Source organism: Anomaloglossus baeobatrachus, chromosome 3, assembly GCF_048569485.1.
Source record: "Anomaloglossus baeobatrachus isolate aAnoBae1 chromosome 3, aAnoBae1.hap1, whole genome shotgun sequence".
Taxonomy (NCBI): domain Eukaryota; kingdom Metazoa; phylum Chordata; class Amphibia; order Anura; family Aromobatidae; genus Anomaloglossus; species Anomaloglossus baeobatrachus.
Window position 1 is genome coordinate 408312009 of NC_134355.1, and position 20260 is coordinate 408332268.

At 46.9% G+C, this 20260-nt stretch overlaps 1 protein-coding gene across 2 annotated transcripts in view; it reads right to left on the reverse strand.

Moving 5' to 3' along the window:
• Nucleotides 1–20260, reverse strand: part of MLIP (muscular LMNA interacting protein) — a 551953-nt gene that overhangs the window by 228595 nt on the left and 303098 nt on the right. For both annotated transcript variants that reach the window (XM_075340299.1, XM_075340300.1), the window contains exons 7-9: nucleotides 8118–8180; nucleotides 7955–8038; nucleotides 2511–2567 (exon numbers count right to left, since the gene is read on the reverse strand). In XM_075340299.1, the coding sequence (XP_075196414.1) occupies nucleotides 2511–2567; nucleotides 7955–8038; nucleotides 8118–8180 (204 nt within the window). The remainder of the gene's footprint in view (nucleotides 1–2510; nucleotides 2568–7954; nucleotides 8039–8117; nucleotides 8181–20260) is intronic.

Here is a 20260-nt window from a genome sequence, read left to right on the forward strand (position 1 = left end):
CAGGTCATTGACCAGGTCCTGCATGTTGTGCTGGGCTGATTCCTGACCTTTCTCTGTATCATCCTTACCACAAGAGATGAGATCTTGCTTGGAGCCCCAGAACAAGTAAGATTAACAGTCATTTCCTGTTTCTTTCATTTTCTAATAATTGCGCCAACAGTTGTTGCCTTCTCACCAAGCTGCTTGCCTATTGTGCTGTAGTCCATCCCAGCCTTGTGCAGGTCTACAATTTTGTCCCTGATGTCCTTAGATAGCTCTTTGGTCTTGGCCATGATGGAGAGGTTGGGGTGAGATTGATTGAGTGTGTGGACAGATGTCTTTTATACAGATAATGAGTTCAAACAGGTTTAATTAATACAAGTAATGAGTGCAGAGTAGAAGGGCTTCTTAAAGAAAAAAATAACAGGATTGTGAGAGCCAGAATTCTTGTTGGTTTGCAGCTGATTAAATACTTATTTCATGCAATAAAAGGTAAATGATTTATTTAGGAATCCTATAATATGATTTTCTGGATATTTTGGGGAGATTCTTTCTGTCACAGTTGAAGTGTAACTGCAATAAAAATTACGAATCTCTCCATTTTTTTTAGGTGGGAAAAGGTGCAAAATTGGCAGTATATCAAATACTAATTTTCCCCACTATATATATATATATATATATATATATATATATATATATATATATATATAACCCCTGGAAAAAAATATGGAATCACCCGGCTCTGAGGATGTTTATTCAGTTGTTTACTTTTGTTAAAAAAAAGCAGATCACAGGCATGGCACTAAAGTAATTTCAAATGGAAACTCTCTGGCTTTGAGAAACACTAAAAAAAAATCCTGAAAGCATAATATGCTAACCAGTAACGGTTACTTTTCAAGACCAAACAGTGGGAAAAATTATGGAATCACTCAATTCTGAGGTAAAAATTATGGAATCACTCAATTTTGAGGAAAAAATTATGGAATCATGAAAAACAAACAAACAAAAGAACACTCCAATACATCAATAGCAGTGCTGAGCGGACCCGGACTGTAAACATCCGGATCCGTGCGGTTTCAGCGCTATCTCCGGGCCGGACCCGGACGTGGGATTCCGGGTACACAATCCGGAATCGGCAATTAATAAAAATGAAAAAAACAATAAATAAATGAGTGTTTCATACTTACCGAGGCTCTATGTCATGGCAGCACACTGCTTCCGGGTCGCGCTTTCACTTTCTGTGCTGTGCACACAATCACACAGCTTTCCGTGTTTTCCCCGCCCACCGGCCGTCCTCTCAGCTGTGATTGGTTGCAGGCTGACGCGCCCCCCAGCCTGTGACAGCTCTGCCGTGCAGTCATTGCTTAGCGCGGTCAGTACTACGCTGCACTCAGAGCGGGAAGCCATGCTCTATGGCTGCTCACTTTGACATGTAGCAGAGCTGGATGTGTCTCCGCTGGATCTCGTGTGGATTACGCCGGAGCTGGAGGGCTGTGTTGGGGTAATAAAGTGGTGAAGGAGGAGGCTGCGTTTGTACTTTATTCTAAATAAAGGATTTCTCTGTGTCTTGTTTATTTACTGTAATTTACAGGTTTGTGATGCGGGTGTCTCACAGACGCCCGTGCGATCACAAACCTAGGGTTTAGTAGCAGCCGTGCGCTGTTATTAACCCCTGCTATTACCTTGATTGCCAGCGCACCAGGGCAATCAAGATGAGCTGATATCGCCCCAGAATGGTCACATCTAATAGATGCGGCTATACCGGGTGGCTGCGGGCTGAAATACCAGCCCCCGGCCAGCAATACCATGGCTGGGGATGAAAATTAGGGGGGACCGCACGTCGGGTTTTTTAATTATTTATTTAAATATAAAAAAAAAAGCCGGAGACAAACTTGCGACAGATGCACTGCTTGCCCGCCCACTGGCCGTCCTGCCTCCTGTGATTGGTTGCAGTCTGCTGACATGCTGCCACTCAGGGTGGGTGCATGTCTAACTGCAACCAATGACACGCGCCGGTGGGCGGGGAAAACAATGAATATTGAATTGTCGGCTCCGGAAGGTAACAGCGTGACCCAGAAGGAGTGTGCCGCTATGACAGCGCCTCGGTGAGTATGCCGCGCTCGCTCCTAGCCCCCTAGCCCCTCCATAAACATTTTTAACCTCCGGATTCCGGTCCCCATTGACTTATATGGGCACCGGATTCCGGAGCGGATCAGATTCTTTTTTAAATCTTGCAGTGATCCGCTGGTACCGGATTATTGGCCGTTTCAGCAGCTCTAATCACTAGTATTTTGTTGCATCACCTCTGGCTTTTATAACAGCTTGTAGTATCTGAGGCATGGACTTAATGAGTGACAAACAGTACTCTTCATCAATCTGTCTCCAACTTTCCAAAGGGGCGGATGGTTGACACAGGGATCCGCCTTGCATCCTTGCGTCTTGCTCCTTCTTCCCAGGCATAGCTGTAGTTATCTTTAGTATTAATATACTATGGATTGCTAATATACAATTCATTGATGGAAAATACTTACATGGACAGATTTTCTCCCAGATTTCAGGTTTGGAGATCTTGATGTAGAGTTAGAGTGCTCATGATGAAAAAAAAGAAAAATAAAGAGGAATGATTCTTTTTGCATGGCAAAATATAAATGGATATATACAATTAATATTTCAATGTGTGCATGATAATGAACAAAAGCTTAGAGGGATTTCCTGCCCCAAAATACATAAATTTGCTTTAACACTAGAAATCCCAGAAAGGGGTCATTTAACATTTCTACCTTTGGAACCCAGAGACGGGTCGAATGACCTGAAGGATTTTAGCTAACATCCTATAATCACCGTCTTTTGTTCTGTAATTAAGGCCATTACTGTTGCACCACAGGAGGTTGTTGTTTTCCATTGAGTTTAGCCATTTAGTTTCTAGTTAGGGTACCGTCACACTTTAGCGACGCAGCAGCGATCCCACCAGCAATCTGACCTGGTCAGGATCGCTGCTGCGTCGATACATGGTCGCTGGTGAGCTGTCAAACAGGCAGATCTCACCAGCGACCAGTGACCAGCCCCCAGCCAGCAGCGACATGCAAGCGACACTGCGCTTGCATGGAGCCGGCGTCTGGAAGCTGCGGACACTGGTAACTAAGGAAAACATCGGGTATGGTTACCCGATGTTTACCTTAGTTACCAGCGCACACCGCTTAGCGTGTGCAGGGAGCAGGAGCCGGCACTGGCAGCGTGAGAGCTGCAGAGGCTGGTAACGAAGGTAAATATCGGGTAACCACCTTGGTTACCCAATGTTTTCCTTGGATACAGCTTACCGCAGGCTGTCAGACGCCGGCTCCTGCTTCCTGCATATTCGGGATTGTTGCTCTCTCGCTGACACACACAGCGATGTGTGCTTATCAGCGGGAGAACAACAATAAAAAAACAAACCAGGGCTGTGTGTAACGAGCAGCGATCTCACAGCAGGGGCCAGATCGCTGCTCAGTGTCACACACAGCGAGATCGCTAATGAGGTCACAAAAAACGTGACTCAGCAGCGATCTCAGTAGCGATCTCGCTGTGTGTGAAGTACCCCTTAGTTCTATTCAGTTTATTGTATTTGATAATATAATTGACTAAGGGTCATTTGACCCTCTTTCGGGACTTCAGGGGGCAGCTCGAAATTTCTGGAGCTTCTAGTGTTAAATAGTAAGTTTTTTAATTTACTAAAATGCTTCCTGGTGCCTGATTTTTACTTAGCAGCTCCATCAGCGACCTGAACATTTCCTGTGCCAGAAATGTGTGCAGTTGATCACATGAATTTTTATTATGAAAGCTTAGCCACATGTTTCTATGTTACAGTTGATATCAAAAGAGAAGGGGGATAACTTTGCAACTGAATTAAGCAGACACGTTCACGAACATCAAAGATACAGGGGGCAAAGTGGTGAGGATTTGAGAGGAGAGGCATTCTAATGTTAAGGATACCCAAACTAATAGAGTTAGGTCGCACTTACATCAGCAGTATTTTGCCACAGGGCTGGATCTGGTACAAAAGTGTTTCAGCTCAAGTCACCTCCAATGGAGTCACGGCGTGTGACTGCATGTGACCACATGTTGCCGCGATTCCATAGAAAATGAATGGAACTGAAACGCATTTGTGCTGGATCCGGCTTTCCAGGAAAATACCACTGATGTGAGTGTGGCCTTAGTTATTAGTAAGTTGTGTAACTTAAAGAGGTTGACTACTACTTTAACATTGGGCATTGGCATTAACATTAGGCAAGTCATGAATGTCTGATTGTCCAGGGTCTGAAACCCCAAACCCCCACCAATTGGCTGCTCTCAGTGCAGGCGGCTGCAGCAGGAAGCCAGAAATGCTCACTTCCAGAGCAGCCCTGTCTTCTAGTAGGGTCCGCTGTAGGGTACTGCACATCCATCTCACATTCAAATCAATAGGAGGCAGATTTGCAGTAGCCAGCTGTGGATGCTATAATAAGAAGGGGCAGCTCCCGAATTGAGCATTTCCAGAGGCACCGACAACCGCAGATCGGCAAAGTGTCAGACCCCAGCTGATCAGAAATTGATGACCTATTCTAAGGTTATATATGAAGTGAAAGCTGCACACCAAATTCAGAGTAATATGAACAAGCATAACTGCTTGATGTACATAAATAAGAGATTACCGTGAAGTGGTTATGGGGCAGTAATGAATTGATCAATACATTAGCTAAATATCTCTTTTTTTCAAAATAATCCTCAGCAGTTATGCAATATCACCAAAAATGTTTTTTTTCCATTTTTCATATGGCTAGTTGTATTTTTCATTCTTTATGTATCATCAAGCAGTTATGCTTGTTCATATTACTCTGAATTTGGTGTGCAGCTTTCACTTCATATAGATTATGTATTTTTTGACTAGCACCCTGTTCACATTTACAATGGAGTTCCAGCAGTCATTTTGATTGCTATTCTAAGGTTATGCCATTAATGGTAAAGTAGCTTCCAACCTCTTTAATATTTAAACCTGATTTAGAAATATATTTTATATTCTCCCTTCAAAAAAGCCCTTTAATGATTTTAGACTTACAGACTTAAAGGTACTGTCACACATAACGAGATCGCTAGCGAGATCGCAGCTGAGTCACCGTTTTGGTGACGCAGTAGCGATCCCGTTAGCGATCTCGTTATGTGTGACACCTACCAGTGATCAGGCCCCTGCTGTGAGATCGCTAGTCGTTGCCGAATGGTCCAGGTCATTTTCTTCAAAGGCGACGTCCTGCTGGGCAGGACACATCGCTGTGTTTGACACTGTGTGACAGAGTCACAGTGACTGCTGAGATCGTTATACAGGTCGCTACTGCGCCCTGTATTGTTCCTGCATCGCTGGTAAGATCTGACTGTGTGACATCTCACCTGCGACCTCCCAGCGACTTACCTGCGATCTCTATCAGGTCGCATCGTTTTCGGGATCGCTGGTAAGTCGTTGTGTGTGACTGGGCCTTTAAAGAAACATTTATCTTTAAATGGTTCCAAGATACCGCATACATTGTACTACTCATTACATTTGTGAGTTTGTGAGATCTGCTCTTATCAATGTCAACATTGGTCAAGAGGATGATTAGATCTAAGAACAAGGGAAAGGAGAAATATTGCCTAAGGAAATGTCATGAAATTCTACTCTTCAACCCATGTTCCAATGCTTAATTTTCATTTTGATTTAAAAAAAGAAGCACAGAGGATCAATTCCTTCAAGTATGATAAGTAAGGTGTAGTATCCTGCAGGCTTCTATTAGAACTAGATGAAAAATTGTTTATGGACACATCTCTAAGGGGTACTTTGCACACTGCGACATCGCAGGCCGATGCTGCGATGCCGAGCGCGATAGTACCCGCCCCTGTCGCAGCAGCGATTTCCTTGTGATAGCTGCCGTAGCGAACATTATCGCTATGGCAGCTTCACATGGACTCACCTGTCCTGCGACCGTCGCTCTGGCCGGCGACCCGCCTCCTTGATAAGGGGGCGGGTTGTGCGGCGTCATAGCCTCGTCACACGCCAGGTGGCCAATCGGAGCGGAGGGACGGAGATGAGTGGGATGTAAACATCCCGCCCATCTCCTTCCTTCCGCATATCCTACGGAAGCCGCAGTGACGCCGGTAGGAGATGTTCCTCGCTCCTGCGGCTTCACACACAGCGATGTGTGCTGCCGCAGGAGCGAGGAACAACATCGGACTGTCGCGTCAGCGTAATCATGGATTACGCCAACGCTGCACCGATGATACGATTACGATGCTTTTGCGCTCGTTAATCGTATCATCGAGCCTTTACACACTACGATGTCGCATGCAATGCCGGAAGTGCGTCATTTTTAATTTGACCCCACCGACATCGCACCTGCGATGTCGTAGTGTGCAAAGCCCGCCTAAAAGTTTATCTCAGATCTTATAATGCATTGTCTTCTGCTGCACAACTTTTTGGAAATGTCAATTCTTTCAGCATTACGGAAGTATAGTATTATGCGTCAGCACTACACACCAATGAATCGAGAGAATATATATCTATTACAATTGTTCTTCTTTTTAACAAACTTTAAAAAGTAGGAGAGATTCCTATTGGTTAAAACTGAATTGCAAAACATTTTTAGCGTTCAATCATTTTTCAGTGGAAAGAAATCTTGTTGCCACTCACAACTACTCTAATTTTGTCTTGCACTTCTCTTTCTAACGCCCCCGTAATTTTTTATGATGTAACGTGTTCTTTGATAATAATGTACAGTAATTAAACTGCCTTCTACTGAAAGGTCATGCTGTAAATTGAGCTGAAAATACTTTATTGTACTATTTTTAATTTTCCATTTTGAGTTTTTTTTCTTGTTTTCTTTAAAAGCCGAGGTCTAACTACAGCTGTCATCTCAGCTCCAACAAATGTAATGGTCTTTGGTATGACAGGAGTTAGCTCTATAGATAAATGAAAGATAAAAGATGATACAACTCACAACTGAAGTAAAGCTACTTAACGTGTTTTGCCGAACACTGAAATGACATAGATTGTTTTTCCTTTCACAACATCATATTTAAGATAACTACAGTTGGAAATAAATGTATTTTTTGGCTTCAATGCCTGGAACATTTTGAAAAAGAAGTTTATCAAGAAGAATGAATTTTGAAAAAATGAAAAAGATGTAGATACATTTTGCATACATTAAGCTTCACTTACATTGCTCTCAATAAACAGAAAGAAGCTATGAAAATGTAAAGCATGACAGATATGTGTGCTGATCAACAGAGTTGACTTCTATTAGTCAGAACTAGAAATGAGCAGAATGATTTGTAAGATTCCAATCTCACATCCTTGTCAGTAGAACATGGAGGCTAAACGGGAGGCCCTTGAATCTCTTACCTTCTGGTGTCCCTAGTGGGGCTTTTGATTAGCCAGGTCTGGCACAACGATGTGATGCACAGATGACATTGTGCCAGGTCTGACAGATAATGAAGAAGAGCAAAAAATAATACATTTTCAAGCTTACACTCTATCCGCCAGAAACTATTGACCTGGACCACAGTTCCCAAGTATCGTTCCACCCATCTCTAGTCCAGATGAATAGAAATTTCATGTGTTGGTCAGTAAATGAGACATCCCTGAAATCAGTGTCTCTGCATCTACATTATGCTGCTCTCAGATTAAGGCCGAAGTCACGCTTGCGATGGACTCTCGCGAGTCTTGTTGCATTGGCATCACCTGGCACGACCTGCGGCTCTCCGGACAGGAGAATCTCAGCTGCATAGAAATACATGCAGCTGACCTGCTCCTGCCCGGAGAGCGGCTGACCGGGTGATGACGAAGCAGGATTCATGCGAGTCACTCACAAGTGTGACTCCAGCCTAAATGTCAAAAACCTATTGACAGACTCCCTTTAAGATGTAGAGGAGTTGTAGATTAACTAAAATGTCAAATGAACGTTTAATCGTTAAGCTGACTTGTTATTGTTTTTACCATGGGAAATGGGTCATGTAGCACCTCATCAATGGCAGCACAGATTTCTTCGGTCTGCTGTCGAAGCAATGCAGGGGAACACATCTGAGAATAAAGTAAAATCAGTAATTAAAACTGGACAGTGATCAGTGAAAGAATTGAAGATAAGTTAATATTAATGTACCTCAGCATGTGTATCTTGTTTGTCTTCATCTTCATTGGTTCTTGCATTCTTTTCATCAATTGCCTTAATAAAAATAATTTTTCAATATGATATATATAGATTCTGTATAGTGTGTTATAATTGTATTTTCTCAAAGAGGCATTGTTTCTGCAAATTATTTAATAAAGACAACATAGCCCACAAAAGACCTACTGTATGTAATCAAGACTCTTAGTACATTTCGTACCCTACATACGGTGTCATTGCATAAAGCTAGGGAACAAACATTTTGTAGTTGCAGTGTTTTCCAGCAATTTCAATATTAGGTTAGGGAAGAAAACATAAGTTTAACTAAATACAACTCCTACTAAACACAGATAAGAACTGTGAGAACAGATATAAATTGTCTGTACAAATCAACCAAATTTCAAATGTGCCGAGGTGATACCTTTATACAGTATATGACTGTTCATCCAAGCTTATTCTGTTGATTTATGTTGAAAGCAATATTGAATCTTTTAGTAATCATTTGTTGTAAGCATCTGTGCATTGGGAATATTGAGATCGAAGAGTTGGAGTTGAATTGTGGCTGATCTAGAACAAATCTATTGACCTTTAAAGCTCTAAATAGAGATGTCGTTATCATTAGGAGCAAGTGTAATTGTGGTTTTTGTTACTGGTTGTTTTTTTCATAAAGTAGTAGTACAAGTAAAGAGAAGAAACTTTGTAATGTATCTTGCCAGAAGAAAATTCTTCTTTCTCCTCCCAAACTGACAGTTTCTTTTCATCTATTTATTGAAGACAGATTTTCAGCTTCCAGAGGCATTAAATGCCAGTTATTGTTTATAAAATTCTATGGAGTGGGGGGGGAGTAACAGTAACACTTTAAAGTGTTAGCATCTTATGCGACATACCGGCAATTGTTTTATGTGCTAAATAAATGGAAGTCCTGAACATGTTGTCTTGTATATTTGTATTCTCTCATCATATAGACTATTTCAATCCATCTAATAGTCTTCTTCTAATTAGAAATACCTGCGACTCAGCTCCCAGTTTTATTAACTCATGTGAGTTATGGAGCTTTTAGGCCCTGTGCGCATGCTGTGGATTTACCGCGGATTTTACCGCGGATTTGCTGCAGAAAATGTGTCTAACATTGCTGCAGTCATTCCCCAGCAAATCCTATGGGTTTTAAAAAATGCTGTGCGCACACTGCATTTTTATACCCGCAAATTTACCAGCGGATTTTCCGCTGCGGAATTAATGAGCATGTCACTTCTTTTTTGCAGGTATCTGCGGTTTTTGCCATAGATAATGGTAAAAATCTGCAGGGACCAACCTGCAGAAAATCCGCGGTAAACCTGCGGTAAAACCGCATGTGGATTTCGCTGTGGTTTTGGTGCGGTTTTTTTATCGCGGGTGCAGGATTCTTTGAGAGGGTCCGGCTTTTTCTTAAGAAAAAGGCACTTTCTAGTGCGCACATAGCCTAAGTTAGACTATGTGCTCACTAGAAAGTGCCTTTTTCTTAAGATGCAGTTTTGCTGTGGTTTGCTGCATTTTGCTGTGGATTTTGTGCAAAATTGCCGCGGATTTACCATCGATTTTCCGCAAGTTGGTCCCCACAGATTTTTACCACTATCTATGGCAAAAACTGCAGGTACTGCAGAAAACTGCAGAAAAGAAGTGACATGCTCATTAATTCTGCAGCGGAAAATCCACAGGTAAATCCGCTGGTATAAAAAAACACAGGGTGCGCAGAGCATTTTTTAAAACCCATAGGATTTTTTGGGGAATGACTGTAGAAATATTAGACACATTTTCTGCAGCAAATCCGCGGCAAATTCGCTGCAAAATCCGCTGTAAATCTGCAGTGTGCGCACAGGGCCTTACAGAGTTTTTCCCCACACGTAAATGACACGTTAATGAGTTACAAAATGAGTTACAAAGTTTAGGCATGGTCAATTGTTCAGTCTCACACCATACAGTTACCAACAATTTCAGAAACCTTTATAATTCAATAATTATAGAGAAACACTGAGCAAAAAATAAAATTGTTTTTCATTAATGTTCTTTATCAGTAAAGTGTCTTCCCATTAGACATGTATGGAAAAACAACAGGCCAAGTTTTGTTTAAACATAAGAAAAAAGGAGGACTTGGTTTGCCAAACATTTACGCCTATTTAGCAAATTTATTAAAACAGTCACAGAAATGTCTTTTAGATGATCTGGAATCTAGTTGGGTACAAATAGAAAAAAGTGCAAATAAAAACAGATCTATGAGAGCCACAATCTTAGCTCACCTTATAAATTAAAAAACTTCCTTACCTACATTTATAACAACAAAAGCTACAATCTCTGCATGGAAACAACTCAATAGGTTTTTATGTAAAAATAAAAGTGAACTTGTAGACATCAAGACAATCTCAATTGAAGTATTTGAAGTCCCTAGGCTAGACTAAACAAGATGGAGGATGTATAATATAAACAGTTTTAATGATAATTCATGTAATAACAGCTTATTACCTTTCCAGACAGTCATAAATTGAATCTCCATTCAAAGGAACTGGCAAATTGGACACTCCTTAACCAGTACTTAAATAAAAACAGAAAGTTAAAGGGAAGCTGTCATCACTTTTTTTGGCTATAAGCTGCGGCCACCATCACCCGGCTCTTATATACAGCATTCTAACATGCTGTATATAAGAGCCCAGGCCGCTGTGACTACATAAAAAACACTTTCTATTACTTACCTAACGGTCGCGCTGTGGTGGAATCGGGTCACAGAGGCGTCTCCTTTGTCCGCTGCCGGCGCCGCCTCTTTCGGGCATCTTCGTCCTCCTTCTTCTGAAGCCGCGGTGCATGACGCGTCTGACGTCATCCACACTCGCCGACATTCAGCTCCTGAGCAGGCGCACTTTGATCTGCCCTGAGTAGGGCAGATCAAAGTATTGTAGTGCGCCTGCACAGGACCAGCGAGTGTGTATGACGTAGACGCGTCATGCATACAGGCTTCAGAAGAAGGAGGACGAAGATGGCCGAAAGATGCGGCGCCGGCACCGGACAAAGGAGACGCCTCTGTGACCCAATTCCACCACAGCGCGACCATTAGGTAAGTATTATAAAGTGTTTTTTATGTAGTCACAGCGTCCTGGGCTCTTATATACACCATGTTAGAATGCTGTATATAAGAGCCCGGTGGTGGTGGCCGCAGCTTATAGCCAAAAAAAGTGATGACAGGTTCCCTTTAACCTTTTCACCACCAGTAGATTTGTTGGATATTTTATTCAAACCACAAAATAAGTTATATTGGAAAACTAGCAACATTTATGCCATTATTAATGAAGACCTCCAATTTGATAAAAGATCAAATATTCTGAACTGGGAGAAAGATCTTGGTCAGAATTTTCAATTGGAACAGTGACAAAAATCATTGAATTTAACGTTATCTAACACTTCCTGCGCCACGTTGCAAGAAACTTATTTTAAGGTGCTTTCACGCTGGTATTTTACTCCTCAAAAGCTACACAAAATGTCCGTATCTAACTCTCCTTCGTGCTGGAGAGAGTGTGGAGAAAATGGGTCTATTTTGCATATTTTTTGGAGTTGCCCAGCTTTAAAAAAAATATGTGGGAAGATGTGTGTGATCTAATAAATAAAGTTACATCATAGAGTTTAATTCTCTCCTCCCAACTGGCACTATTGTTAATTGGTATAGAAGAGTTTAAAGACCCATGCAGACACAATTTGCCATATTTTACTCGTGGTAAAAGATCATATTGCTTCAAAATGGAGACAGGTAGTGGCACCTTCCATAATAGAAATTATTGAACGAATATCATCCCATAATTTGTATGAGTATAATTTTGCATTGAAAGAAAAGAACTTTTTGAGTTACAAATTGAGATGGTCTTTATGGGCAGAAATATTTATGCCTAGTCTGCATATAACTTGTCACGCTCCCCGGTGCCCGTGCCACGCTCCCCGGTTCTCCTGCCTCGCTCCCCGGCTCCTCTGCCACGCTCCCCGGCTCCTCTGCCACGCTCCCCCGCTCCCGGACCTCGCTTCCCCTGCTTCCGTGCCACGCTCCCCGGTCCCCCGCTACTCAGCCTCTATGCTCCCTCACCTGCATCCTCCATGCTCCCTCACCTGCATCCTCCAGGCAACCCAGTCCCCGGTCCTGGCGCCCGTCTGCTGTCCTGAGCCGGCCCGGCACTCCTGCCTCCTGAACACCGTATCCTGCTCTGGCTTCTGGCACCCGGGCCTTGCGCATGCGCATTAGGGCACGCACGCGGTCATTGACCTTTTCTTAAAGGGCCAGCGTCCTTCAACAGGATATTGAAGATGCAGGTACAGGGTATATAGAGGGTTCCTTTCCAAGTGGGCGGGGCCTGTTCTTCGTGTTTGCTAAGCTAGGAGTCAGGTCTCCCTGTGCCATTGTCTCGTACTTACCTATCTCTCTTGTAGAGTCACTCCTGTCTCGCCAACCGGTCCTGACGATTCCAGAACCCCGAACGGTGACTGTCCGCCATCTCGTCAGTCCCTACCATCTCCGATCCCTGGATCTGTGTGGTGACCCACCTGCTCGCTCCGTTGGTTCCGGATTCTGCCTGACATCATCTCGGCCTCCGAACCTGAGCTCCGTCACCCGGACTACCTTCAGAGACTCCGTGGTCCCAGGGACTTCTTCACTCCACTCCTCTGAACGGACTGTCCTGCTACCCGTAGTGCTCCGGCTACCGGGCACCTTGCCCTCGGTGAGGTGTTCAGCCCAGTGGATCCACCTCCTGGGCCTACCCGTCCTCCTGGTCCTAACAGTAAGAACAGGCCATGGATCCCGCCGAAGCACTAGCGGCCCAGCTGGGCAACTTGCAGCAGGAACTCGGACGACAGCGCGAGACTCAGTCCCGCATGCTGGCCTTCATGTCCTCGGTGGATACCCGCCTGAACATGCTGCAAGCAACTGCCACGTCCCTGGCATCTCAGGCTTCAACAGCACAGTCCACAGCCGCAGTTCCCGTGGCGGCTTCCTCAGAAGCCTCTAAACTCCGCTTGGCCTCTCCACCCCGATATGCCGGAGATCCTAAGACCTGCAGAGGATTCTTGAATCAGTGCTCCTTCCACTTTAAGCTGCTTCCGCACCTGTTTGCCTCCGACCAAGCCAAGGTTGCGTTTGTGATGTCCTATCTAGAGGGTGAGGCGCTGGCCTGGATGAACCCCTTGTGGGAGAGGGAGGACCCTGTAACTACTAACATCCAGGAATTCCTGCAGGCGTTTAGAACCACCTTTGACGAACCCGGACGTGCCGCCGCGTCCGCCTCATCACTCCTCAGGCTACGTCAGGGGACCTTGACGGTGGGCCAATATGCCATCCGCTTTCGCACCTTGGCCTCAGAATTGGGGTGGAACAATGAGGCCCTCACCGCCGCCTTCTGGGAAGGACTCTCCAGTTGTATTAAGGACGAGCTGGCAGGCCGCGATGTTCCTTCCACTCTGGATGCCCTGATTGCACTAGCCACTCGCGTTGACCTCCGTTTTCAGGAACAATCCAAAGAGGTGTCCCGCGAGAGACGTCCGATACGGCATTCCTCTCCTCCGCAGAAGCCCGTCGTACCTTAGTTGGCATCGTCTGGCGTCTCTGTCCACGAACCCATGCAGATTGATCGTTTGCGGCAGTCCGAACAACGCCAAGCGGAATGGCTCGCCAAGGGTCTCTGCTTCTACTGCGGAGAGGGCACACACCTGCTACGTTCCTGTCCAGAGAGGCCGGGAAACTCCAAAGCCTAGGGTTGGTAGGAGAGGCCACCCTAGGTGCTGGGACTCTCTCAGACCCGGTTACGTGGACTGTTCAAATGACAATGGGAGAGACGCGGTTCACGGCAGAGGCGTACCTCGATTCCGGGGCAGCAGGCAATTTCATTCAGCAGGCCATGGTGGACAAGTACCAGGTGCCGGTTACTCCACTCGACAAACCCCTCGTGATTGCCTCTGTAGATTGGAGACCCCTCTCTGACACCATCGCGTGGATCACCAAGCCAGTAGAACTACGTATCGGTGCCCTACACACCGAGAACATCACTCTCTACGTCCTCCCACACATGTCTCATCAAATCCTGCTGGGACTCCCCTGGTTACGGACACACGAACCGTCGGTCAGCTGGCGTACTGGTGAAATTTCCCGATGGGGCTCTTCTTGCCATGAGAACTGCCTGAAGTCCATACAGCCCATCCAACGACCTCCGGTTCCGGAGTCCCTACCAGGACTGCCTTCGGCCTATTGGTCCTTCGCAGACGTCTTTGATAAAAAGGAGTCAGAGGTACTGCCGCCACATCGTCCTTGCGACTGTGCCATCGACCTACTCCCGGGAACTACACCACCTCGAGGACGGATATATCCTTTGTTCCCTGCTGAAACAAGAGCCATGTCTGCCTACATCACTGAGAACCTGGCAAGGGGATTCATCCGGAGATCCTCCTCTCCTGCTGGAGCAGGCTTCTTCTTCGTTAAGAAGAAAGAGGGCGACCTGCGCCCATGCATTGACTACCGGGGATTGAACCAAATCACCGTAAAGAATAAATACCCCCTGCCGCTCATCTCCGAATTGTTTGATCGGCTTAGAGGAGCTCGTGTGTTTACCAAGTTGGATCTTCGGGGTGCCTACAACCTGGTCCGCATCCGCTCTGGGGACGAATGGAAGACCGCATTCAACACTCGCGATGGGCACTACGAGTATTGTGTGATGCCCTTCGGCCTGTGTAACGCACCGACAGTCTTTCAAGAATTAGTGAACGACGTGTTCCGGGACCTTTTCTACGTTTGTGTGGTGGTATATCTGGAGGACATCCTGGTCTTCTCTCCGGACCTCCAGACCCACAGAGAGAACGTGCAGCTGGTACTACAAAGACTGAGAGAGAATCGTCTGTACGCCAAGTACGAGAAGTGTGTCTTCGAGCAGTCTTCTCTTCCCTTCCTGGGTTACGTAATCTCCGATACCGGCCTGCAGATGGACCCAGAGAAGGTCTCTTCCATTCTCAACTGGCCCCCTCCTTCCGGACTGAAGGCAATTCAACGGTTTCTTGGATTTGCGAACTATTACCGTCAGTTCATCCCTCACTTCTCTGCCCTGACTGCGCCTCTCTCTGCCTTGACCAAGAAGGGGGCTAATCCAAAGGACTGGTCACCTGCGGCCGACGCCGCGTTTGGCTCCCTGAAACGGGCATTTGCTTCCTCTCCTGTGCTCCACCGTCCTGAGTTAAACCGACAGTTCACGTTGGAGGTGGATGCCTCCTCCTCTGGAGCCGGAGCAGTGCTCATGCAGAAGTCCCCCTCCGGGAAGATGGTTACTACGTCTGTGTGGTGGTATATCTGGAGGACATCCTGGTCTTCTCTCCGGACCTCCAGACCCACAGAGAGAACGTGCAGCTGGTACTACAAAGACTGAGAGAGAATCGTCTGTACGCCAAGTACGAGAAGTGTGTCTTCGAGCAGTCTTCTCTTCCCTTCCTGGGTTACGTAATCTCCGATACCGGCCTGCAGATGGACCCAGAGAAGGTCTCTTCCATTCTCAACTGGCCCCCTCCTTCCGGACTGAAGGCAATTCAACGGTTTCTTGGATTTGCGAACTATTACCGTCAGTTCATCCCTCACTTCTCTGCCCTGACTGCGCCTCTCTCTGCCTTGACCAAGAAGGGGGCTAATCCAAAGGACTGGTCACCTGCGGCCGACGCCGCGTTTGGCTCCCTGAAACGGGCATTTGCTTCCTCTCCTGTGCTCCACCGTCCTGAGTTAAACCGACAGTTCACGTTGGAGGTGGATGCCTCCTCCTCTGGAGCCGGAGCAGTGCTCATGCAGAAGTCCCCCTCCGGGAAGATGGTTACTTGCGGTTTTTTCTCCAAGAGCTTCTCAGCGCCTGAACGCAACTACACCATCGGTGACCGAGAGCTATTAGCAGTCAAACTGGCTCTGGAAGAATGGCGCTACCTTCTGGAGGGAGCAGTGTACCTCGTGATCATTTACATGGACCACAAGAACCTGGAATACCTGCGGTCTGCTCAGCGACTGAACCCACGACAAGCCAGGTGGTCCTTGTTCTTTGCCAGGTTCGATTTTCAGCTCCATTTTCGGCCCGCGGATAAGAATGTGCGAGCAGATGCCTTGTCCAGGTCATTCGTGCCCATGGAACAAGAGGAGGAGACATCCCAGCCCATCATCTGCCCAAGTAAAATCATTCCGGTGGCTCCTGTCACTCTGGTCCAGATACCGCCCGGGAAGACCTATGTCTCTGAAATTGACAGACAAAAAGTGTTGCACTGGGGCCATGCCTCGAAAATAGCCGGCCATGCTGGTCAGAAGAGAACATGGAGTACAATTGTACGTCACTACTGGTGGCCATCCCTTCGCACGGACGTCACGTCTTTTGTCTCAGCCTGCTCCTCTTGTGCCCGGAACAAGACGCCCAAACATGCCATATGGTCGCCTTCTGCCGCTGCCAATCCCCTCCATTCCGTGGCAACATATTGCAATGGACTTGATTACAGACTTGCCCTTGTCCGCTGGACACACAGTCATATGGGTCGTGGTGGACCAATTCTCCAAAATGGCTCATTTCGTCCCTATGGCTGGACTCCCCTCTGCCCAGGAACTCGCTGACGCCTATATACAGCACATCTTCCGCTTGCATGGCTTTCCCTCACACATTGTGTCCGACAGAGGAACTCAGTTTACCTCCCGCTTCTGGAGGGCTCTCTGCAAACATCTGGGAGTGACCCTGGACTTTTCTTCAGCCTACCATTCTCAGTCGAATGGCCAAGTGGAACGAGTCAATCAGATCCTGACCTCCTTCTTGCGTCACTACGTTAACACCCATCACGACGACTGGTCCACGCTCCTTCCTTGGGCTGAATTCTCCCATAACCATCACGTCAGTGAGTCCTCCTCCAGCTCTCCCTTCCATGTCGTTTACGGACTTCAGCCTTCCATCCCATTACCTGTATCTTCTTCCTCGGATGTCCCTGCTGCTGATACCGTAGTCCGTGACTTTTCAACAATTTGGGACTCTGTCAAGACGTCCCTTGGACGTGCTTCCCTGCGGATGAAGAGACATGCAGACAAGAGGCGTCTGGATCCTCCGTGTTTCTCTCCAGGAGATCTGGTCTGGCTTGATTCCAAATATGTCCGATTGAAGCTACCATCATACAAGCTGGGTCCTCGCTACATCGGGACGTTTAAAGTCATCAGCAAAATAAATGAGGTCTCCTACAAGCTGCAGCTCCCGGCCATGATGAGGATACCCAACTCCTTCCACGTCTCCCTGCTCAAGCCGGTTGTCCTTGGTCCCTTCTCCGCTGCTGCTAGTTCTGTTCCTCCTCCTATTGCTGACGATGACATCTATGCGGTAAGGGATATCGTGGCCATGAAGACCGTGCGGGGCCGACAGTTCTTCCTGGTGGACTGGGCTGGGTATGGTCCTGAGGATAGGTCCTGGGAACCCCGGGAGAATGTGGGTACTCCTCTGATACGTGCCTTCCTGTCCCGGTTGCGGGGAGGGGGGCGTGGGGGAGGGGATACTGTCACGCTCCCCGGTGCCCGTGCCACGCTCCCCGGTTCTCCTGCCTCGCTCCCTGGCTCCTCTGCCACGCTCCCCGGTTCCTCTGCCACGCTCCCCTGCTCCCGGACCTCGCTTCCCCGCTCCCATGCCACGCTCCCCGGTCCCCCGCTCCTCAGCCTCCATGCTCCCTCAACTGCATCCTCCAGGCAACCCGGTCCCCGGTCCCGGCGCCCGTCTGCTGTCCTGAGCAGGCCCGGCACTCCTGCCTCCTGCACACCGCATCGTGCTCTGGCTTCTGGCATCCGGGCCTCGCGCATGCGCATTAGGGCGCGCGCGGTCATTGACCTTTTCTTAAAGGGCCAGCGTCCTCCAACAGGATATTGAAGATGCAGGTACAGGGTATATAGAGGGTTCCTTTCCAAGTGGGCGGGGCCTGTTCTTCGTGTTCGCTAAGCTAGGAGTCAGGTCTCCCTGTGCCATTGTCTCGTACTTACCTATCTCTCTTGTAGAGTCACTCCTGTCTCGCCAACCGGTCCTGACGATTCCAGAACCCCGAACGGTGACTGTCCGCCATCTCGTCAGTCCCTACCATCTCCGATCCCTGGATCCGTGTGGTGACCCACCTGCTCGCTCCGTTGGTTCCGGATTCTGCCTGACATCATCTCGGCCTCCGAACCTGAGCTCTGTCACCCGGACTACCTTCAGAGACTCCGTGGTCCCAGGGACTTCTTCACTCCACTCCTCTGAATGGACTGTCCTGCTACCCGTAGTGCTCCAGCTACCGGGCACCTTGCCCTCGGTGAGGTGTTCAGCCCAGTGGATCCACCTCCTGGGCCTACCCGTCCTCCTGGTCCTAACATAACTTAGCCTCCTGACATGTAATGATTATTATTTCTCATGTACGGTATATTATTGTTTTTGTTGTTCCAAGTACGTTGGTGATAAAATGATAAAAATAGCTTGCGGGAGTTAGAGATGAGCGAACTGGTCGCGGCTCGGCTCAAGTTCGGTTCGCCGAACGGAGGTCTTGTTCAAGTTCGGTTCAGCGAACCGGTTCGGCGAACCACTCGAACCGCATAGGAAACAATGGGAGGCAATCACAAACACATAAAAACACCTAGAAAACACCCTCAAAGGTGTCCAAAAGGTGACAAACAACTCACAACACAACACAAACACATGGGAAAGTGACAAGGAAATATACTCATGCGAAAACAAAAGAGCTATACAAGGAAAAAGAGGAGGAGACACAGATATAGACATGGCATGCCCTTCTAAAATCATGTAAAACACCGCAAGGTGACTCCAAGCGGAGTCTCCCTTTTTTCCAAAAATTGGGCCACACACACACACCCACCCCTTCAGTGACAGCACTTGTACCCCAGTTGTACACTTCACAGCTAGATTTGCATCAAGCACATTCAAAAATACGCCATACTTAACCGTTCCCAAGATGACACCGGGGTAGGTAGCAAAGTCTTTCCTGATCCCAGCTCTGTTCATCTTGGATCATTTTTAAAAACAATGTAAGCAAGGGTTAATCCAAGTGGAGTCTCCCTTTTTTCCAAAAATTGGGCCACACACACACCCACCCCTTCAGTGGCAGCACTTGTGCCCCAGTTGTACACTTCACAGCTAGATTTGCATCAAGCACATTCAAAAATACGCCATACTTAACCGTTCCCAGGATGACCTCGGGGTAGGTAGCAAAGTCTTTCCTGATCCCAGTGCTGTGCATCTTGGATCATTTTTAAAAACACAGCAAGGGTTACTCCAAGAAGAGTCTCCCTTTTTTCTAAAAATTGGGCCACACAGACACCCCATCAGTGGCAGCACTTGTGCCCTAGTTGTACACTTCACAGCTAGATTTGCATCAAGCACATTCAAAATACACAAGCATTTACTCTCCCCAGGATGACACAGGGGTAGTAAATTCCTTGTGGATCCATGACTTGTTCATTTTGATGAACGTTAGTCTGTCCACATTGTCACTGGACAGACGCGTGCGCTTATCTGTCAGCAAACACCCAGCAGCACTGAAGACACATTCAGAGACAACACTGGACACGATAAAATCTCCAAGGCGTAAGTGGAGAGCTCTGGCCATTTTTCAAAAAAAAATATGAAAAGATTCAATAAAATTGCTGTTACCAGCACCAGATATGGTGCTACTGGTACGGGTAGACTGTTGAAGATGACGAGACCGTCCCATGTTTGTCAAGTTACAACTGGGAGATTCACTCCCTGCACCTGCACGGTTGTTTGGTGGAAAAGCCGAGCTAAGATCGAGTAACAGCTTCTGCTGATACTCCTGCATACGTGCGTCCCTTTCTATGGCTGGAATTATGTCACAATATTTGGACTTGTACCGGGGATCTAATAGTGTGGCAAGCCATTAATCATCATCAGTTCTAATTTTGACAATATGAGGGTCATGTTGGAGGTATTGCAGCAAGAAGGCACTCATGTGTCTTGCGCAGCCATGCGGACCAAGTCCACGCTGTGTTTGTGGCATAGAGATGCTAACCGTTCTTTCTTCCTCTGACATCTCCCCCCAACCTCTTTCAACTGAAATTTGACCAAGGTCTCCCTCATCCGCTGAGTCTTCCATGTCCATGG